The 18295-nt window shown below is 43.8% G+C and overlaps 1 protein-coding gene across 1 annotated transcript in view; it reads left to right on the top strand.

Annotated features, from left to right (window-relative positions):
• Positions 1-11150, top strand: part of TSPAN32 (tetraspanin 32) — a 34485-nt gene extending 23335 nt beyond the window's left edge. The window contains exons 6-9 of the mRNA XM_081842230.1: positions 1713-1814; positions 5355-5444; positions 6313-6396; positions 9956-11150. Coding sequence (XP_081698356.1) covers positions 1713-1814; positions 5355-5444; positions 6313-6396; positions 9956-10051 — 372 coding nt within the window. The 3' untranslated portion in view covers positions 10052-11150. The remainder of the gene's footprint in view (positions 1-1712; positions 1815-5354; positions 5445-6312; positions 6397-9955) is intronic.
• The last annotated feature ends 7145 nt before the right edge of the window (positions 11151-18295 follow it).

Here is an 18295-nt window from a genome sequence, read left to right as displayed (position 1 = left end):
AAGATCAATTGTCTTTCTCTGATTGCTACGCAATGATTCAAATTTCCCGGAAACTCCAGTGCTTTACATTCTTCTGAAAACATTTAGGATTTGATTCGCTACTTAATGGGGGTGCAAACAGAGGATCATTGACCTGGTTGTATATTACATCCCAACAAGTGGTGAGAATATTAGGTTAAAAAGGTAAAGGGACCCCTGACCATTAGGTCCAGTCGTGGCCGCCTCTGGGGTTGCGGCGCTCATCTCGCTTTATTGGCCGTGGGAACCGGCATACAGCTTCTGGGTCATGTGGCCAGCATGACCAAGCCGCTTCTGGCGAACCAGAGCAGCACACAGAAACGCCGTTTACCTTCCTGCCAGAGCAGTACCTATTTATCTACTTGCACTTTGACGTGCTTTCGAACTGCTAGGTTGGCAGGAGCAGGGACTGAGCAACAAGAGCTCACCCCGTCACAGGGATTCAAACCGCCGACCTTCTGATCGGCAAGCCCTAGGCTCTGTGGTTTAACCATGACAATACAGAAGATGGGCTTAGCAAACAGGAGCATGGGAAGTGTCTTCTCTGGCAAAGGCATAATCCCCATAATCAAACAGTAATCTCCAGACACTTGGCTTACTTCTTGGAGACATTTAGACTCTAAATTTCAGAAGAACAAGCAATGTCTGTTCTGCATAATGGTGAGAATCCATTTATGCTTCCCACTGAGTTTGTGGTGATAACCGAAACTTTAACCATTACTGAAATATGTTTGGAGGTTCCTGTGAGTTCCCTGTTGCAGCAAAGCCAAATTAATTCCTGCTCTTTTCATTTCTGAATCAATCTTGTAAATTTATGTACTTGGGCGCATATTTGTTTTGCACTGGTAGATTGTCATTCATGCGTTGAATTCTAAATCAGCAGTGTACCACTGGCAAATTTGCTCAGGGTGGTATCATTAGGCTGTGAAACATTTTAAACAAATAAATAAATCTGTAAATATTCATTGCAGTGTTTTCATCCAGTTTCAAGAGCAGGGCTGCTTGCACTTTGAACTAAATGCATTGCAGTTCTATACCTAGTTAACCCAAACACTATCCAAAGAAAGCTGAATTATGCATTATTATTATTATTATTATTATTATTATTATTCTGAAAATTGAGCAAGTTTGCATAATTGAACAGTTTTCTCTGACTTGGTTGCATAATGTGCTCGGGACTGCTAGTCATGGTGTTGGGCCCACTCCCAGCAACTTGGATCCTTATTCAATGACCTCTCAGGCTGAAGGCAGCCCTGTTTAGGGAAGTTTTTAGTGACTGATGTTTTAAATGTATTTTTACTCTTTTGTTGGAAGCTGCCCACAGTGGCTGGGGAAACCCAGCCAGATGAGCGGGGTATAAGTAAATTATTATTATTATTATTATTATTATTATTATCATCATCATCATCATCATCATCATCATCATCATCAGATTTCTGAGATTTTAGCTGGCATTGTCCACACACTTCTAAACATTTCTTTCATAGCACACAAGGACTTGAAAGTAGACTTTTTTCAAAGGAAAAACAACTCTGATTCTCAGGAAACTGAATTCTGTACCCTGCGTTACATTGTACATTTTTTTCTGCACTCGGAAACAATTACAGCAAACCCAGCACAACTGTTTATAAGATCGTTCCTTAAAGGATGGCTAACATGTAGAAATTCTTCTTATGGGCATGTCTTCCCTGTAGGCTGAAGATGCCATGATGGATGTGTATGACATCGTGTATGAAGATGTGAGAAGCAACTCTTCCAACACCAGGAGACAGGAGCTACATACCATCCACAAAACGGTGATCTGCTTGCACATTTTGGTCTATACTCTAGGGGCCGTTCCACAGAAACCAGTTTCTAGGATTTAGAACCTGGTGTTCTTCACCCTGCACACCCTGCCCCCACCAGGCAGCGATGAGGGCTGGGGTAGCATGCTTCGTCCTCGCAGGGGGGCAGCAGTGCGTGCACTCCCCACTCCGGGCCTTTGTGGACAACACTACACCCCTGACTGGAGCACAGGCTATTTAGTTCTTCCCAATGACTTGCCTGGAGAAATGGATTAGCACTTGGCAAGACCAATGAGGGGGAAACACCCTCCCCCATTGTGGTAAGCATCAAAGGTCCTGGTGAATTGCTGAAATTTTTCCTTGGCTGCCTACGCTGATATTGTGTAAGCAATCATGACATAGCATGTTTTAACTTCGTTCTATTATGCCCCATATCTGTTTTCAAGTTTGGGATGGGGGTTCGTGCTATCTGTTAAATTCTGACCCCTCTGAAACAGTAGGTTACATAACAAACTCAAAGGCAACTAGCCTACCACTAGCAAGAATGAGGCAATAGCTTCAGGTAGCAGGTGCTGGGGGAGCAGTGGCAGTCCCCTGGCGGCTGCTCCTGGAACCGTCCATCATTTCCCTCTTTGTTTGCTAGATGGCCTGTCCTGAAGCCACTAAGCTTGCCTGTTCTCTGGCACAGTGGAAGATACTATCCTATCACTAGTGTTGAAGCAAAACTCAACTGCCAATCCAGTTGACTTCTGTAGTAAAATCTCCTCACTTGGGCCTGCTCAGGACCAAATGAGATGCGACATTCATCCTACTGTCTGGTTTTGCACAGCTGTTTTTCATTTAACAGATAGCCGGCATGGGAGGGAGATGCTGGACTGGGATTGTAGCTTGGGGAGAAGGAGGGCTTGAATTCTCTGGCCCAGCTGTAGTCCTGTTTGGAATCACACACAGAAGCCCTTGCAGCTGATATTCACAGTGGGAGGAAATCTCCCATTGGTGGAGCCAAAGGGTTAAAGCCTACATCTCACCAGGCCACAGTCCCAGTTTTGTGCTTCCTCCACACCATCCCATGCTAGCTATTGGTTAAAACCAAAGCCCAGCTATCTTATGCCAAACTACCCCCATCTAGTTTGACGCTCAGCCACATTTAAAGCACATACCACCAACACCCCATGCAAATAATAAGAATGAAAGAAGGAATAAATATAAAGGTGGTAACTGTAGTTGGTTGAGAGTGCTGGGAACTGCATCTCTGTGAGGGGTAATGGGGATGTGCTATAATTGTATGGTGCTACAGCACTTGAATTCCTGCTCTTCCTTATACTGCTGCTTATGGAGGAGACAATGCTGCACCAATGAAACTGCCCTGAGAAGAGTAGCAGAGTAAAAGAGAAGGGCATTCCATGAGCGGGTGGAACTTTGCAGCAGGGAGCAACTTGGAAAGCCCCACTGTTCCTGGAGCAAGGAGCAAGGAACATCAAAAAAAATAGCAGCTTTGTGGATGAGTGCAGGAGAGAGAGCAGCAGCGTTGAGGGAATGTTTGTTGGAGAGGGAGAGACAGAGAGGTATGCTTCTCTTCAGATAGCTGACTAAAGGAAATTCCAGATTCTTTGCACTGTGGGAGCTGTTTTTGATAAAGATCTAATTGGAGCCATAGGGGAAAATCAACACATGCTCTTTTACTATATGGACTCCTCCTTTCTTTTTCCTACACTAACCTTACGTTTTCCAGCATGCAGAATTCAAACCCACATCTTGTGTTTCTAATGACGGGGTGGGGGGGGGGCATTTAAAAAAGATATGTTCCCAACAATGTCTACAAATCTACTCTGTGTCTCTGCTACCAATTATTGGGTGAAGACTTGGGGAAGGGAGGAGTCAAGGAAGCACCGCCCTTCCTTATGCATGCCTAACTCCCAGGGGGAGGGGTGTACAGGACTGCAGCCCTGACCTATTCTGTAAAAAAAGAAAGGCAGCAGAAGTCAGGCTTTGCTTTCTTCCTGAGCCAAAACTGATCAGTCAGACACAATGGCCATGCTATAAAGAAACTATAAAGAACATGTTTGTGTGCCCAAGAGAGAATCATCGGGCACCTAGCCAGGGCCTTTATGTTTTTGTTTTTCTTTCTTTGTTTTGTTTTTGACCACCACACTTTTTGCTGTGGCCAAATGCCATGCAAGTCAAGGTTCAGGTACCCTTAGGAGTCTTGTAGAAGAGGGAATTTCAGCACTCTGCTAGTACTATGATATCATAAGATGTGCCTTCGAAATTCCCAGAGGAACCTGAACTGGCTGCACCCTAGCAGCTGCCTAGCTGATGAAACAAGCTGTTTTTAAAACGATGGTCCTTCATGCCCGAAATAGTATATGCCATCAATGCAAAACCACTGCCAGATTAATAAAACATTACCTTAGGTGATTTAAGGAAAGTGTTGATATTCTCAGACACGTCATCTTTTGTACAGAAAATTAGGTATAAATGGGGCACCATTTCTGAGGAACCTGGACTGGGTTAATAAAAAAGACCACCTAGATGACCATTTTTTCACTATCCCAGAAGGTTTTGATGGGACTTCTATAGAAATCATGTGTCAACTACCACTTTATGGCTGGACCTTAAGGGAATGCTTACCTTTATTTGTTATAAAATTCATACTTTTATAATATGGATATACACAATGTGACCCAGCCAGGGATGCATGGTGTACCTGTACTTCCTAATTTGTGCCACAAAGTGGCAGGCAAGGAGGTTCCGTGAGGCTTACGTCATGCATTGCTGTGCAGTCCAGTAACATCATCACCCTGTTGCATAATGCTTTAAGTATTTGCCAGGTGCAACATCACAGAACCTGCATCAGAATTCATCTGTTTGCACAGTGCATCATATGAACCAGGCCCTCTCCCATATTCCCCCACCACTTGCAGCTATGCCTCTAAATAAATGCACAATATTTTTGTTCCATTGTATCATTGGTTGTATTGCATGGAAAATGCAGAACGTGCCAAGAAATAAAGGAAAATACTGGTGAGGACTGAGTGGTTTGTCACTGGGAATGAAACCAGTGGCAACTTTTGAAACGCAGTATCAATCTTATAAAAGATGCAAGTGAGAAGCAAAGCAGAAGCATTTGACCACATAATATCATGAATGGAGACCATGGGTGGCAAACAGCCAAGTCCCTCCATCAACTTAAAGATTCCACTTGTACAAGAGAACTTACTCCCCCCCCCCCCCCGTGGGTCCACTAAATCTCTGGCACAGATTAAGAATGGGTGTGGCGCTTGCTAAGGGAGAAAAGCAGGGGAGGGGAGTTCTGCTGCACCAATGGAACAAGTTAGTCAGATACTCCCCCCTATCTTTAATCCTCAGTCTGATGGCCAGCTGTTATATCAACCACTGCAGTTATAATAATGTAGGGTTTAAGGCGGAGGAGGCAAAGCCTCTGCAGTTTACCAGTAACAAACCAACAGACGACAATCAAAACTCTTCTTTAAGGGTTTTGTTTGGAAAAGAAAAGCAATGATACGAGTGGTGTTTTCCCCTTTCTTTCAGTTTCTCTGTTGTGGGAAAAAGCCACCCTTTGGAGAAGCAAGCAGGATTGAAAAAGAGATGTGCCAATCAGAAGCTGTGGGAACAGAAAAGGTAAATTATATGTGAGGCTGGGAAGCTCTGCAGTACAGTCAGTTCAGGTTCTTAGGAAGCAATTCTCACTCAGCTGGGGTATTAGCAAAACTGGCCTTGTCACTCTGGCACCAAGATGTTTCCTGACATCATCTGGGCTAGAAGTTAAACAAGATGATAGTTCAGGACACTTTCAGTTCTATGAAACAGTTAATAATAATAATAATAACAACAACAACAACTACTACTACTGCTACTGCATCTACATTTATATCACACCTTCGCTCCAGGGAACAAAACATGCTGTATATGGCTCTCCTCCTTCACATTTTATCCTCACAACAACCCCGTGAGGTAAGGTAGGCTGAGGGTTAACGACTGGTCCAAGGTCAGTCAAGGAGCTTCATAGCTGAGTAGAAACTTGGAGCCCTGGCTTCCCAGATTCCAATATAACCATGAAACCACACTGGCTGGTATGAGTATTTTGAGAGGAATTATTGGAAGGCAGAGCACTAATTTTGTAAGAATGTCAGAGCCCTGCTGGATGATACCACTCTCCCTCTGAACAGACCAAACAGTCCATCTAGTTCAGCAGCCTAACTTCCACAGTTGCCAAGACAATGCCTCTGGGAAGACCACAAGCAAGACATGAAGTCCTTATCCCACTGTTGGTCTCAAGCAGCTTCTGTTTGGTGGCATGCTTCCTCCAAATCTGTGAGGAGTTGGGGAGGGAAACATGGAACCTGATCCTCTCTGAATTTTTATTCAGAAGTAAATCCCACTGTGTTTCAATGGTGCTTACTCCCAAGTAAGTGTGCATAGGCGTACAGCCTTCATACAGCCTTCATTTATTATCTTGTCCTCTAAGCTATTTTCTCTCATATTTCAGGATTGCCTAGAAGAGATCCAAAAATTCCTGAAAAAACACATGACTTTTGTCTCTGTGCTGATGACCATTACAATTTTCTTCATGGTACTGTAAATATTTGTGTTCTCTGATATCCTCCTGTTTTTCCCCTTAATCAACAGAAGCAGAAGTGCAAATCTAGCTTTATGGATGGCAGCATAATTCTGCAGAAGTGGAAACATTCTGCCTCGCAAAAAACAACAACCCTTTTCTAATAAGTCACAGGGACCAAAAGAGCTTAGTTATTGGGTGGGAACCTAACCCTTAGTATAAACCTTCCAGTTGCTTCACTGGAAATAAGGTATCTGTGTTTAGATTTCGTTATGAACAGTGTTTTCATGCTTTATGGGCACTATTACCTGGGAGGAGTATCTGGAAGGGGAGGAACAAGGTGGGTGCTGTGTGGGCACACACTGGTGTATCCAATCCAGTGCTTCTGCTGGTGTGCCCATGCATCTCCGTCCTTGCCAGAATCTCTACCCTCCTGGTAAGTGGCAGTGACAGCCCTGCCAGGAGGCTGTTGCTGCAGTTCAGCTCTGCCCCTGTCAGGGACTGAGCAGAGGAGAAATGGTAGAGACTGCCTCCCCAGCCTGACCCTTACAGAGAAGAGGAAGGCAGTTTAGATTTACAACAGGCGTTTGAGGGAGGTCGCAGCTCAGAGGAAGATGAGAGGGAAAGACGGGAAATACAGTGGTACCTCGGGTTACATATGCTTCAGGTTACAGACTCCGCTAACCCAGAAATAGTACCTCGGGTTAAGAACTTTGCTTCAGGATGAGAACAGTCCGGCTTCCGCGCTGGTCATGGGACCGAGACGGCTCTGGTCGCCCTAACAGATGATCTCCGCAGGCAGCTGGATCGAGGCGGGTTGGGGCTGCTGATTCTTCTAGACCTGTCAGCAGCCTTCGACATGGTCGATCACGAACTCCTGGACCACCGTCTTGCCGACGTGGGGATCCAGGGCACAGTCCTTCAATGGCTGCGCTCGTTTCTCTCTGGTCGGGGACAGAGGGTGGCACTTGGGGGGGAATTGTCATCGCGCCACTCCTTGGTGTGTGGAGTGCCTCAGGGTGCGATTCTCTCCCCGATGCTTTTTAACATCTTTATGCGCCCCCTCGCCCAGCTTGTTTGGAGTTTTGGGCTGGGTTGCCATCAGTATGCCGATGACACCCAACTCTATCTGTTGATAGATGGCCATCCTGACTCAGCCCCAGACACACTGACCAGATGTCTGGAAGCTGTGGCTGGATGGTTACGTGGGAGCCGGTTGAAGTTAAATCCTCCGAAGACAGAGGTCCTCTGGCTGGGACGGGGCGATATGGGATTGAGGGGGCAACTCCCATCTCTTGCGGGGGTGCAATTAGTGCCAGCATCGTCCGTTAAGAATTTGGGTGTAATCTTCGATACCTCCCTATGGAGGCGCAGATTACAGCTATAACAAAGGCGGCATTTTTTCATCTCCGCCAAACTAAGCAGTTGGCTCCTTATCTCTCTCGCCCTGACCTAGCCACTGTGATCCACGCGACGGTCACCTCCAGACTGGATTATTGTAACTCGCTCTACGTGGGGCTGCCCTTGAGACTGACCCAGAAACTCCAGCGGGTGCAGAATGCCGCGGCGAGACTCCTTACGGGGTCTCCGCTGCGAGATCACATTCAACCGGTACTATACCAGCTGCACTGGCTCCCGGTGGAGTACAGGATCAGGTTTAAGGTGCTAGTTTTAACCTTTAAAGCCCTATACGGCCTAGGACCCTCGTACCTACGGGACCGCCTCTCCTGGTATGTCCCACAGAAGAACTTACGGTCTGCAAATAAAAACATCCTGAAGATCCCAGGCCACAGAGAGGTTAGGCTGGCGTCAACTAGAGCCAGGGCTTTCTCGGCCGCGGCTCCAATCTGGTGGAATGCTCTGTCACAAAAGACTAGGGCCCTGCGGGACCTGACATCTTTCCGCAGGGCCTGTAAGACAGAGCTGTTCCACCAGGCCTTTGGTCAGGGCGCAGCCTGACCCCGTCCTCTGGCAATCTGCACAGAATTTTGCTTAATGGTTGCCATCAATTTGATTTTAATTAATTTTTATAATGAAATTTTTAGAATTTTTTAGAATTTTTAGAATGTTGGATTATTTTGATTGTTGTTAGCCGCCCTGAGCCCATCTTCGGCTGGGGAGGGCGGGGTATAAATAAAAATTATTATTATTATTATTATTATTATTATTATTATTATTATTATTAACAGAAATCGTGCTCCGGCGGCGCAGCGGCAGTGGGAGGCCCCATTAGCTAAAGTGGTGCTTCAGGTTAAGAACGGACCTCCAGAACGAATAAAGTACTTAACCCGAGGTACCACCGTAATGGGAGAGGAGAAGGAGGAAGCACCAGTGGGGGTGACAGCTGACGGACACAATGTCTTTAGAAAGCATTCTAAACAAGAAAATCCTTAATAAAAAATATTTAAAAAAAAGAAAGAAAAGAAAGTAGGAGAGCAAAGAGCTCAAAGAGGGCACTTATAAGCACCAATAGGTGTTTTCTCTAATTTGGCAGTGCACAACTGGCCATGCTAGCTGACACCATCCTGTAATAATTTAAGAATGTAAAGCCCTCTATCCTCTCTCACCAAAGGGGCATACATCTCTCCCTCCGCTTCCCTCCTTTCCTCTCTCAGAAACAGATTTCTAGTGAGTGGCATTGATTTGCAGGTGACTGGTTTTTGCCAGGAGGAGGTGGTTCCAACCCCAAGGATCAGAGTTTCTGTGCTCATAAGGACTGAGTCTTCCCATACAAGTTCACTTGCCAGTTGAGTTGTAGCAAGCAGCTGTTATTGTCTGTGCCAAGTTGACAGTAAATTTGAACAATAACAAAAGCTACTTTGATGATTACTCTGTAACTGTGGAAGCACTCCCTGGAAGAAATGAAGGAAACTACCTCTCAGCTGACTTTTCTAAAGGATTTTTTCTTCCTTGTACACCTTTTTACTAAAGACCATCTCGTTTCTTTGACTGTTACATGGTGGCTGTTACATGGTGGCCCCATATTATTTATAGATTTGATTGTATTGCATTGTATTTTTATTGCTTTGATAGAAATCGCTTTGAACCTGTAGAAAAGCAGTAGAGAAATACAGTGGTACCTCGGGTTAAGAACTTAATTCGTTCCGGAGGTCCGTTCTTAACCTGAAACTGTTCTTAACCTGAGGTACCACTTTAGCTAATGGGGCCTCCGGCTGCCGCCGCGCCCCGTCGTTCGATTTCTGTTCTCATCCTGAAGCAAAGTTCTTAACCTGAGGTATTATTCTGGGTTAGCGGAGTCTGTAACCTGAAGTGTCTGTAGCCCAAGGTATCACTGTACAAGGTGTCTAGTGAAGTTGTTCCCCTCAACTTCTGCAAAGGAACTTCTTCTTCTCCTCCCTCCATGCACCCCAACCCCCAAATTTGTCCTGAATTTCCCCCAAACCTCCAGAGGTTTGGGTAGGGTGCAGAGAGAAGAGAGGGAGGGGAAGTTCTACTGCCCAAGTGGAAGTCCTTGGACAAATGTAACTATTGGACAGAACCCATTATAATTAATTAATTTCTTTTAAGCAACAAAAATGTTTTTAATTGTCTTTCATTTATTTACCTACCTTAGGTGTATGGGATGAGCTTAACTTTGTTCCTCTGGTACGCTATCCACTTTAAGAAGAGTTTGGATCGGAAGGGCAAATACACGCTGCCAAAGCAATAGGAATTTGGCTTTAGACTTCTGCACCACCAGGGGGAAAGAGCAAGACTGTTGCAGACTCTGAGAAACTGGAATTTGTGCCACGACTGTGGGTGGATGCTGGGTGGTCCTCATCAGTCCTTCCAACACACACAAATGTGCCATCTCAGATGTGACTGTGAACTCCCATGATGCAACCAAGACAGCTGCAGCATCTGTCAACAAAGACTGGCTAAAGTGATGATCAGGCAGCAGAAACATGAAATGCTGAGTGGAAACATGGAGGCAGGGTATAAACCGGAACGAAGGACTTGCCCAGCCGCAAGTGTGTTTGCCAGCTGAAAGCCATCATTTAGAGCCCCCAAAATAGCTAGTCAAAACAGAACAACATACCCCAGTGAAAAGTAAACTCAAGGAAATGGAAATTACTTGGTTCAATAACCAGTAAGAATATTTTAAGGCTCAGGAGAGAGAGGGAAAACAGCAGCTTGCTTTACATTATTATTTTAAGCAGTTTTATAGCCATTTCTGAACATGAATCAGACCCTATTTGCATATTTTGTAAGCTTCCTTGGTTTGAATACGTGAAGATGCTCTAAATAGGGAAGAACCAATTTGTTTAATTCAAACACACACACGCACAATTGTGACAGAAATGGGTGCTGTTAAGTTCTATTAGGCCTATGCTGCACCCCACCTAAATTTAGTCATGATGAGTAAAGCCGGAATCCTAAACACGTTCACTGAAGAGCAAGCTCCACTGAATGCAGCATGATTTATTTCCATGATTTACTTTACCTAGTCATGATGAGTAACTTAAGTTCAGTTGTAGGCAATGGAATTTACAGCTCAGCCCAATTCCCATTATTTTCAGTACAACTTGCTCCTGGTTAACTGTGTATGGGATTGCAATGTTAATCGTAACTTACTTTAGCTGGCTACGCAGTTTGGAAATGTAGATCTTAAATGGTAACCATGCAAGTTGTAATACGCTGTGCCTCCAGTTGAGATCTAGAATGAAAACAGCATAAATTAGGAATATGCTTTTATTCTTTTGATTTAATACCAAAGCCATTCCTTTTATATTACTCTGAATTCCTGTAAATAAAATGTATTTGGTTAAGTAGATGTGTTCTGTTCTCATATATCCTACCTAGCCATCAAACTTGTTTTGTTCTAGATACTACAATAAGTTACAGCATTTCTAAATTGCCCGAAGTGAACTGAAAATCCAAGGTTGAATGTACTAGCAGGAGATCATACAGAATCATGGTTCTGCCCATTGTCAGATTTTGAAGTAGCTACTGGTATGGAATAAAACCAATACTTTGTAGTGCTGTGCGATAAATTGCCATCTCGTTGAAATAACATTGTGGTAAGTGTTTCAACAAGGCAATATACCGGTGAACAAAAGGTGGAGACTTTTTGTTTTCCCAGGAGGTAGCTCAGCTGAACAGATGATTTGCAGATGATTTGCAGACACCTTGTCTCCTTTGTTTGCTGGCTTCCTCTTCCCTCCTAACTAATAAGAAATGAAGATAGGCCCTCCCACAAACCAGCAAACTCTTTCAGCATCACAGGTATCTTTCCACTTGCAACTCAGCTAATTATGCAGAGCCTGCTAACAATCCAGCAGCAAGCCCCCTGGGCTAGACAATCAAAGATCCAGCTGCAAAGTAAACAAAGAAGGTAAACAAAGAACTGGAAAGCATCTATTTCTTCCCTCATACTCACCCCCCACCAGTGAAAAAAAGAGGGGGAAGTGTTTTTATTTTTATTTTCTGGTGGTGTTTATGTTGCTGATTCCCCCTAAATAGCTTTCCTCCATATCAAAAAGGAAGGGTTTTTTTAATTTAAAGAGGACTATCTTTTTGCTTGGGGATGCAGGTAGCGCTGTGGGTTAAACCACAGAGCCTAGGACTTGCCGATCAGAAGGTCGGCAGTTCAAATCCCCGCAACGGGGTGAGCTCCTGTTGCTTGGTCCCTGCTCCTACCAACCTAGTCATTCTAAAGCACGTCAAAGTGCAAGTAGATAAATAGGTACCGCTCCGGTGGGAAGGTAAACGGCGTTTCTGCTGCTCTGGTTCGCCAGAAGCGGCTTAGTCATACTGACCACATGACCCGGAAGCTGTACGCCGGCTCCCTCGGCCAATAAAGCGAGATGAGCGCCGCAACCCCAGAGTCGGCCATGACTGGACCTAATGGTCAGGGGTCCCTTTACCTTTATCTTTTTGCTTGCTTGCCCTCCCTTTGATAAAAAGGGAGAGACTGGTAGGATGAGGGCTTTCGGGCGGCTCTTCTGTGGGGAGGGGGAATGGAGGGGAGAAGATTTAGCTGGCTGCCTTATGCTGAAATGGGAGGTTGGCTACCATGTAAGAATGATGGAGTGTTTTTTGGTAAGCAGTGCAAGCAAATGCGTGCCTACGCACAAGCAAGCCCTACTGAATTCAATGAGGCTCACTCCCAGGAAAGTAGAAGTTTAGTTGAACTCAATGGAGTTTAAGCATGCACAGATTCCACTTAGACCTCTGAGTGGGAAAGCAGATGCAACTTGACTAGTAAATCATTTAACTACTCTTAAAATTAGTTGAAAATATATTAAATATATTATATGGAAGTTTATTCAATTTTTTTTATTAAATCTACTACTTCCTTTTTTTTTTTTTTTTTTTGGCCATATAATTTTTATTATTAAACATGAAACATAAACATAAAACAAGACAAACGACAACAACAACGAAAAATAATATATATATATACAGTAGTTTCACATCATTTTCATCACTACATTTTCTTTCAAACTTCCCTCAGCTGTCCCGTAAATCATCCGTATTCATCACTTTCATTACGCATTCCTCAATCTTGTATTGACATTATTTATCTCTTTTCCTCCTATTCCCTTTAATCAATACTTATTACTTTTTTACAGTGCTTCTTTAAATCCCTTAAGCGTCATCTTTCCTTTACTTAAGCATTCCAGATAATCTACATATTTCTTCCAGTCCCCGATGAATTTTTGGTCTCTTAAGTATCTAATCTTTCCTGTCAATTTATCTAACTCTGCGTATTCTAACAATTTTGTTCTCCAATCCTCTATGGTCGGTATTTCCTGTTGTCTCCATCTCTGGGCCAATACCACTCTTGCGGCTGTGATTGCATATCTAAAAAATTTGCAGTCTTCCTTTTTTATTTCCTTTCCTATTAGTCCTAGTAAAAAGACTTCTGGCTCCTTTCTAAACGTATACTTTAAGATCTTCTTTAACTCATTGTATATTTTCTCCCAGAAGTCTTTCACCTTCCCACAGCCCCAAATCTACTACTTCCTTACATTCTAAGGCCCTCCACCACCACAGGGAGCCTCATCAAGGCCCTCAGCTGCTGTGGGGAAGCACACCGCACCCCACCCCACTGCAGAGAGGTACTGGGGAAGCATGGCACACCCTCCCACACCACAAGAAGGTGTAGTGGGGTGCTTTGCTGCCACAGGCATGCCCAGCAGGGCCCTCTGCCATAATGAGATATCGTGATATTTAGCTGGTGATATATCATGATATTGAAAACCAGATATCGCCCAGCCCTAGTACTTGGTAGGAGCATGTTACCATTTCATTTTGCATTGACGCAGGTGTCATTTGTGCTTTTCTGTTCTGATTTAAAGCGTCACATCCAGTATATGCTGGACAGAAAAGCAATGTTATTTCCCTAAAACACCGTGATTCTGATATTGTTGGTCTCAAATATGGTCTGAAGGCACATGCAATGCAGGGGAGGTTAGTGTCAAGAGTACTATTCCCTGCTAACCATAGTCCTGACCCTGCACAGGCCTTCACCAACAACTTTTTACATTTTAACAAATGCATAACTTCATTAAGTCAGGAGCCATCATCTTAAGAACATATAAAGCTGCCTCATACCGATTCAGACCATTGACTCATCAGTATTGTGTATCCCAAAGGTGGGAAACTTGTGACCCTCCAAATGTTGTAGGACTACAACTTCCATCATCCTTGGCCATTGCCCATGCTATCTGAAGCTGATGGGGGCTGGTGTCTAACAACATCCGATGGCCATAGTTTACCCTAACTGATCTTCCCAAATCTATCTGGGATCTAAGCTGGGGTGCACTGGGTACAGGTACTCAACCCATGAGCTCATTCCTCACTTTGTTATGTATCAGAACAACTGGATCTCGTTTTTGTTTTAACACTCATGCAAAATATAATGGAAAAAATGTGAGATGCTATATTCAAGGACTGCAGCTCATTTACACAAAAAGGACAGTGTATTGTGAGGAAGGAAGAAACTGTTCTATCTCCTCTGTGCCTCTTTTCAACACTTGGTAGGACGCAGTCAGGTGCTGTTCCTATAATTGCTCCCAGTAGCTGCAGTCCCTTACAAACAGTACAGAGTTAACCAGCATGGAAAAAAGTTTTAAACATAGACGAGGCTTCTGAAAGGGCCCATGCTAAGAAAACTAGCTCTTGGCTATCGTTGCTAATGTTGTTATCCCAAAGGCCAGATGGGAGGCCACGTGATTGCTGGCTGCTTCAAGGAAAATGAAATTAAAGTGCCCTTCTTTCTCTCCCTTATGTATGCAGGCAGTGCTGTTAGAGTTGCCGAGGTATTAGCATAATGTGTGCTAGGCAGTAAATCTTCCTGCACCGAGAAGACATTTGCACAGCTGGCAATGGCTCTGGCAGAGGCACAAAGGGCAAATGATATCCCAGCTGAGCCCTATGCAGAACTCACAGGTAACCTAGTTTGGCTCAAATGCAAGTGGTGTTCACCGTTTTCCTAGCCTCTGGCCTTGTCCTTCCCCTTTCCCCACTGGTTTATGGAAGAGCACAAGCACTGAGATGAAATGGGCGAAAGAGGGGAGAGATGAGAAAGGAGCACCATGATCCCAGTTGGTGCCAGTTTCAGAAGAACATAATTTGCGACTCGTGGGATGGAACATGGTTTCATTGGCAGAGCCTGTGACATTGGCCGGGACTGTCTTGTCACTAATAAGCACAAATTGTTCAGAGAAAGGAAAGTATTAGCCATTTCAGTCCACATGTTGATTGTGAGTCAGTAAACCAGACAAGAATCCATAATGTCATTATGCCACTTGTTCTAACAGCTAATCATTTACAGTAGGGAGAGGGAAACTTTGGTCCTCCTGCTGCTACTTGACTAAGGTTACCAGACGTCCCCGTTTACCGGGAACAGTCCCCGGATTTACAAATCAGTGCCCATACAAAATCCACTGAAGTTGAAAAGTGTCCCCGGATTCATTGAAAAAAAAATCTGGTAACCTTATACTTGACTCCATCTTCCATCATCCCTGACCACTGGCCTTACTTTTGGGGGCTGATGAGCAATGGAGACCCTTATTCCCTATTGTTTTAATGGGGGTAGGGTTTTATTTGAGGGGGTGTGGTTGTTTTAAATTGTTTTTAAGTGCTATGTGTAAATGTGGATTTTTGTATTTGGATTTGTTATATATTAATTTGGATTTTTGTATTTGTGGGCCTGGGCATTGTTTAGGGGCTTTTGTTGGGGAGTGCAATTTTTATCAGTTTATATACATTCTTATTGTGAATTGTTCTTATTATTTTTATTATGCATTTTGTGCTTTTATATTGTAACTTTGTGTTGTGAACTGCCCTGAGACCTAGGGGTATGGGGCAGTATACAAATTTAGTAAATAAATAAATAGATGTTCCTTATTTACAGTTACATTTCTAATGATATACAAATAAGCATCTGATTCACTGCTACTGAATTTGTTGCTTCCTGACCTTCTTTCAATAAGTCCTGGTATATAGTTGCCCTCTATTTTTATGGCGGTACTTTGGATATTTTGAAATTCCCCCTAAAACCTTTTAAACAGATGTTGATGGACTATAGCTCCCAATATCTCTGACAACTGGCCATGCTGACTTGGGATGGTGGGAGTTGCAGTCCAACAACATCTGGACGTCTACAGCAGGCATAGGCAAACTCAGCCCTCCAGATGTTTTGGGGCTACAACTCCCATCACCCCTAGCTAACAGGACCAGTGGTCAGGAATGATGGGAGTTGTAGTCCCAAAACATCTGGAGGGCCGAGTTTGTCATGCCTGGTCTACAGTTGCTCCATCCCTGAAGCAGAAAAAACATTCCATGTTTCTACTATGGAGGTGGGACAAGATTCACAGCAAAGTTCAAAAGCCTGCTCTTCAATATATGCAAGATTAAGTTGCAAAGGGCAATGTATTTTAAGAGCTCTGGGGGATAGGCAATCGCATGTGGTCTGGTCTGAAGTACAAGAGTTTGTCCCACTGCCCTTTCTAAATGGTTTCTCTGCTGTTCTTTATCCTAGGTAAAGGTATAGGTAAAGGACCCCTGACAGTTAAGTCCAGTCATGAACAAACTCAATGCTGATTTTCCATTAGTTTAGAAGCAAAGTCAAACATGTTCTGTTGTTGTATTTTGTTTCTTTTCTCCAAACGATTAAGACCTTTTGGAGATTTGGTCCTAACCTGCCTTGTACCCAATGTAACATTTCATTATTATAGTTTGTTTGTAAAGAGCAAAAAGGGGCTGATATCTGACAGTTTGACTACTCCACAACGGGTGTTTTCTTATTTTCTTCTTTCTTCTACAGAATCCTGGTTTACTATTCTTATTTTACATCATATGAAGCAAAAACACCATAAGGGAGTTGCAGCTTGACCAAGCATTCATGTTCTGGTGTATATTTAGATTATGTACTGCATTTGCGCTCGGCATCTATTAAGGACTGTGTGCTGGGGGCAGAAGCATTTGCATTTTCTTCAGGTCTCATCTTGTTAATTTGGTTTGTCCTCAAGGGCAGCTATCTCAGTCTCTGTCCCTCACATTCATCTCTCAGAATAGACTATTCCCAGTTAAAGTTATTGCTATAGTCTGTATGGATAGTTTCTCAGGTGCCTGGGAACATCTTTCGTCTTTCAGTCTTATAAGGCAACTTAGAGCCCCAGGAACTTTAGCTCCCGGAAAGATGAGGACTACAGACAGTGCTTAATTTCCCAGCTCATGTTTTGAAAAGACTTGTGGGGGAAAGGCAGGAAATGGCCAGTGACTGGATAGTGTGAGTTTTTTTACCCAGAGGGTGGTGCTTGGGGAGTATTGTGCAGTGTGGGGTTCCACAGGGTTCAGTTTAATCTCCCATTTTGTTTAACATCTACATGAAATAGCTGAAATGGGCTCATTTGGAGTGTAGGTGTGCATTGTCAGCAATATGCTGATGATACATAGTTCTACTTCCCCTTTATATCTGCAGATGTTGCAGTAGATGTTGTAGTGAAGTTGGGAAATCTTGGTATGCCAAACACTGGTTCACGCAGGAGTGAAGCATTGTGGGAGAGATAAAATTGTGGCCTTCTGGGGAATGGGTGTTTGGTCTCTTTAACCGTAAAACTCCCTGTCTCTAGAATCGTGAGTCAGTTACATCTTGACTCTAGGCAGGATGAGATGTTATCTGATTTGCAGACCATGCCACAGCTGGGGGACAGACTGTGGATTGGGTTGTAAAAAGGCACAGGAGGCTATCAAGTAATTTACAATTTAGGAGCCTGGTACAGTGTGTAAGAGAGGCCTGGGCAAGAAGGAAGAACCTTTTCATCTTAAGGTCTCTGAGTCTAAACAAAGTTCAGCTGTGCTGGTCTCCTGACAATCAGGAGATATAGTCTAGTCATACAGCCATTGGTAAATTGGTAATTAACCTAAAGAAATGATTGGTCCCTAACCTGTCCTCCACCTGAGTTTTCAAGGATAAAGGATTTGGGAATTCAGATGCAAAGGTCAGAACATCTTCGCTGGTACTTCGCCTGGGGGAGTTTGACTAGTTAAAAGACTCTTAACTACTCTCTGTGTTTTGAACTATTGTTGCTGTGTGAGTATGGTTTTAGCTAGTTATATTTTACACTGTTTTGATTTTTTGTTTGTAATCTTCAAAGAAATGTGCAACTTTTTGAGTGGCTTGTTTAATAAACTTGGAAGAGGACTTTTTGTCTTTAGTACTCTGTGTCTTTGGTTGGGGAAGCTAAACTGGTGCCTTACCATTTGGACACCTACCTGTTGAATTTCTGTCTGCGTTACAGTAAAGTGACCCAGGGCTGGGCAAACCCAGTAAATATTGAAGGGGGGGTTCTCCTCCTTGAACCCTATTCAAGGGTGGTCCAGGAAAGGAGGTGGTGGCAGCTTTACCATTTGGCTTGTGATTCGGAAGGACTAACGATCTCTCCCCCTTCCTGGCCAAGTC

This window comes from Podarcis erhardii (genome assembly GCF_964252035.2).
Source record: "Podarcis erhardii genome assembly, chromosome: 1".
NCBI classification, from domain to species: domain Eukaryota; kingdom Metazoa; phylum Chordata; class Lepidosauria; order Squamata; family Lacertidae; genus Podarcis; species Podarcis erhardii.
This window is presented reverse-complemented; position numbering and strand designations above follow the sequence as displayed.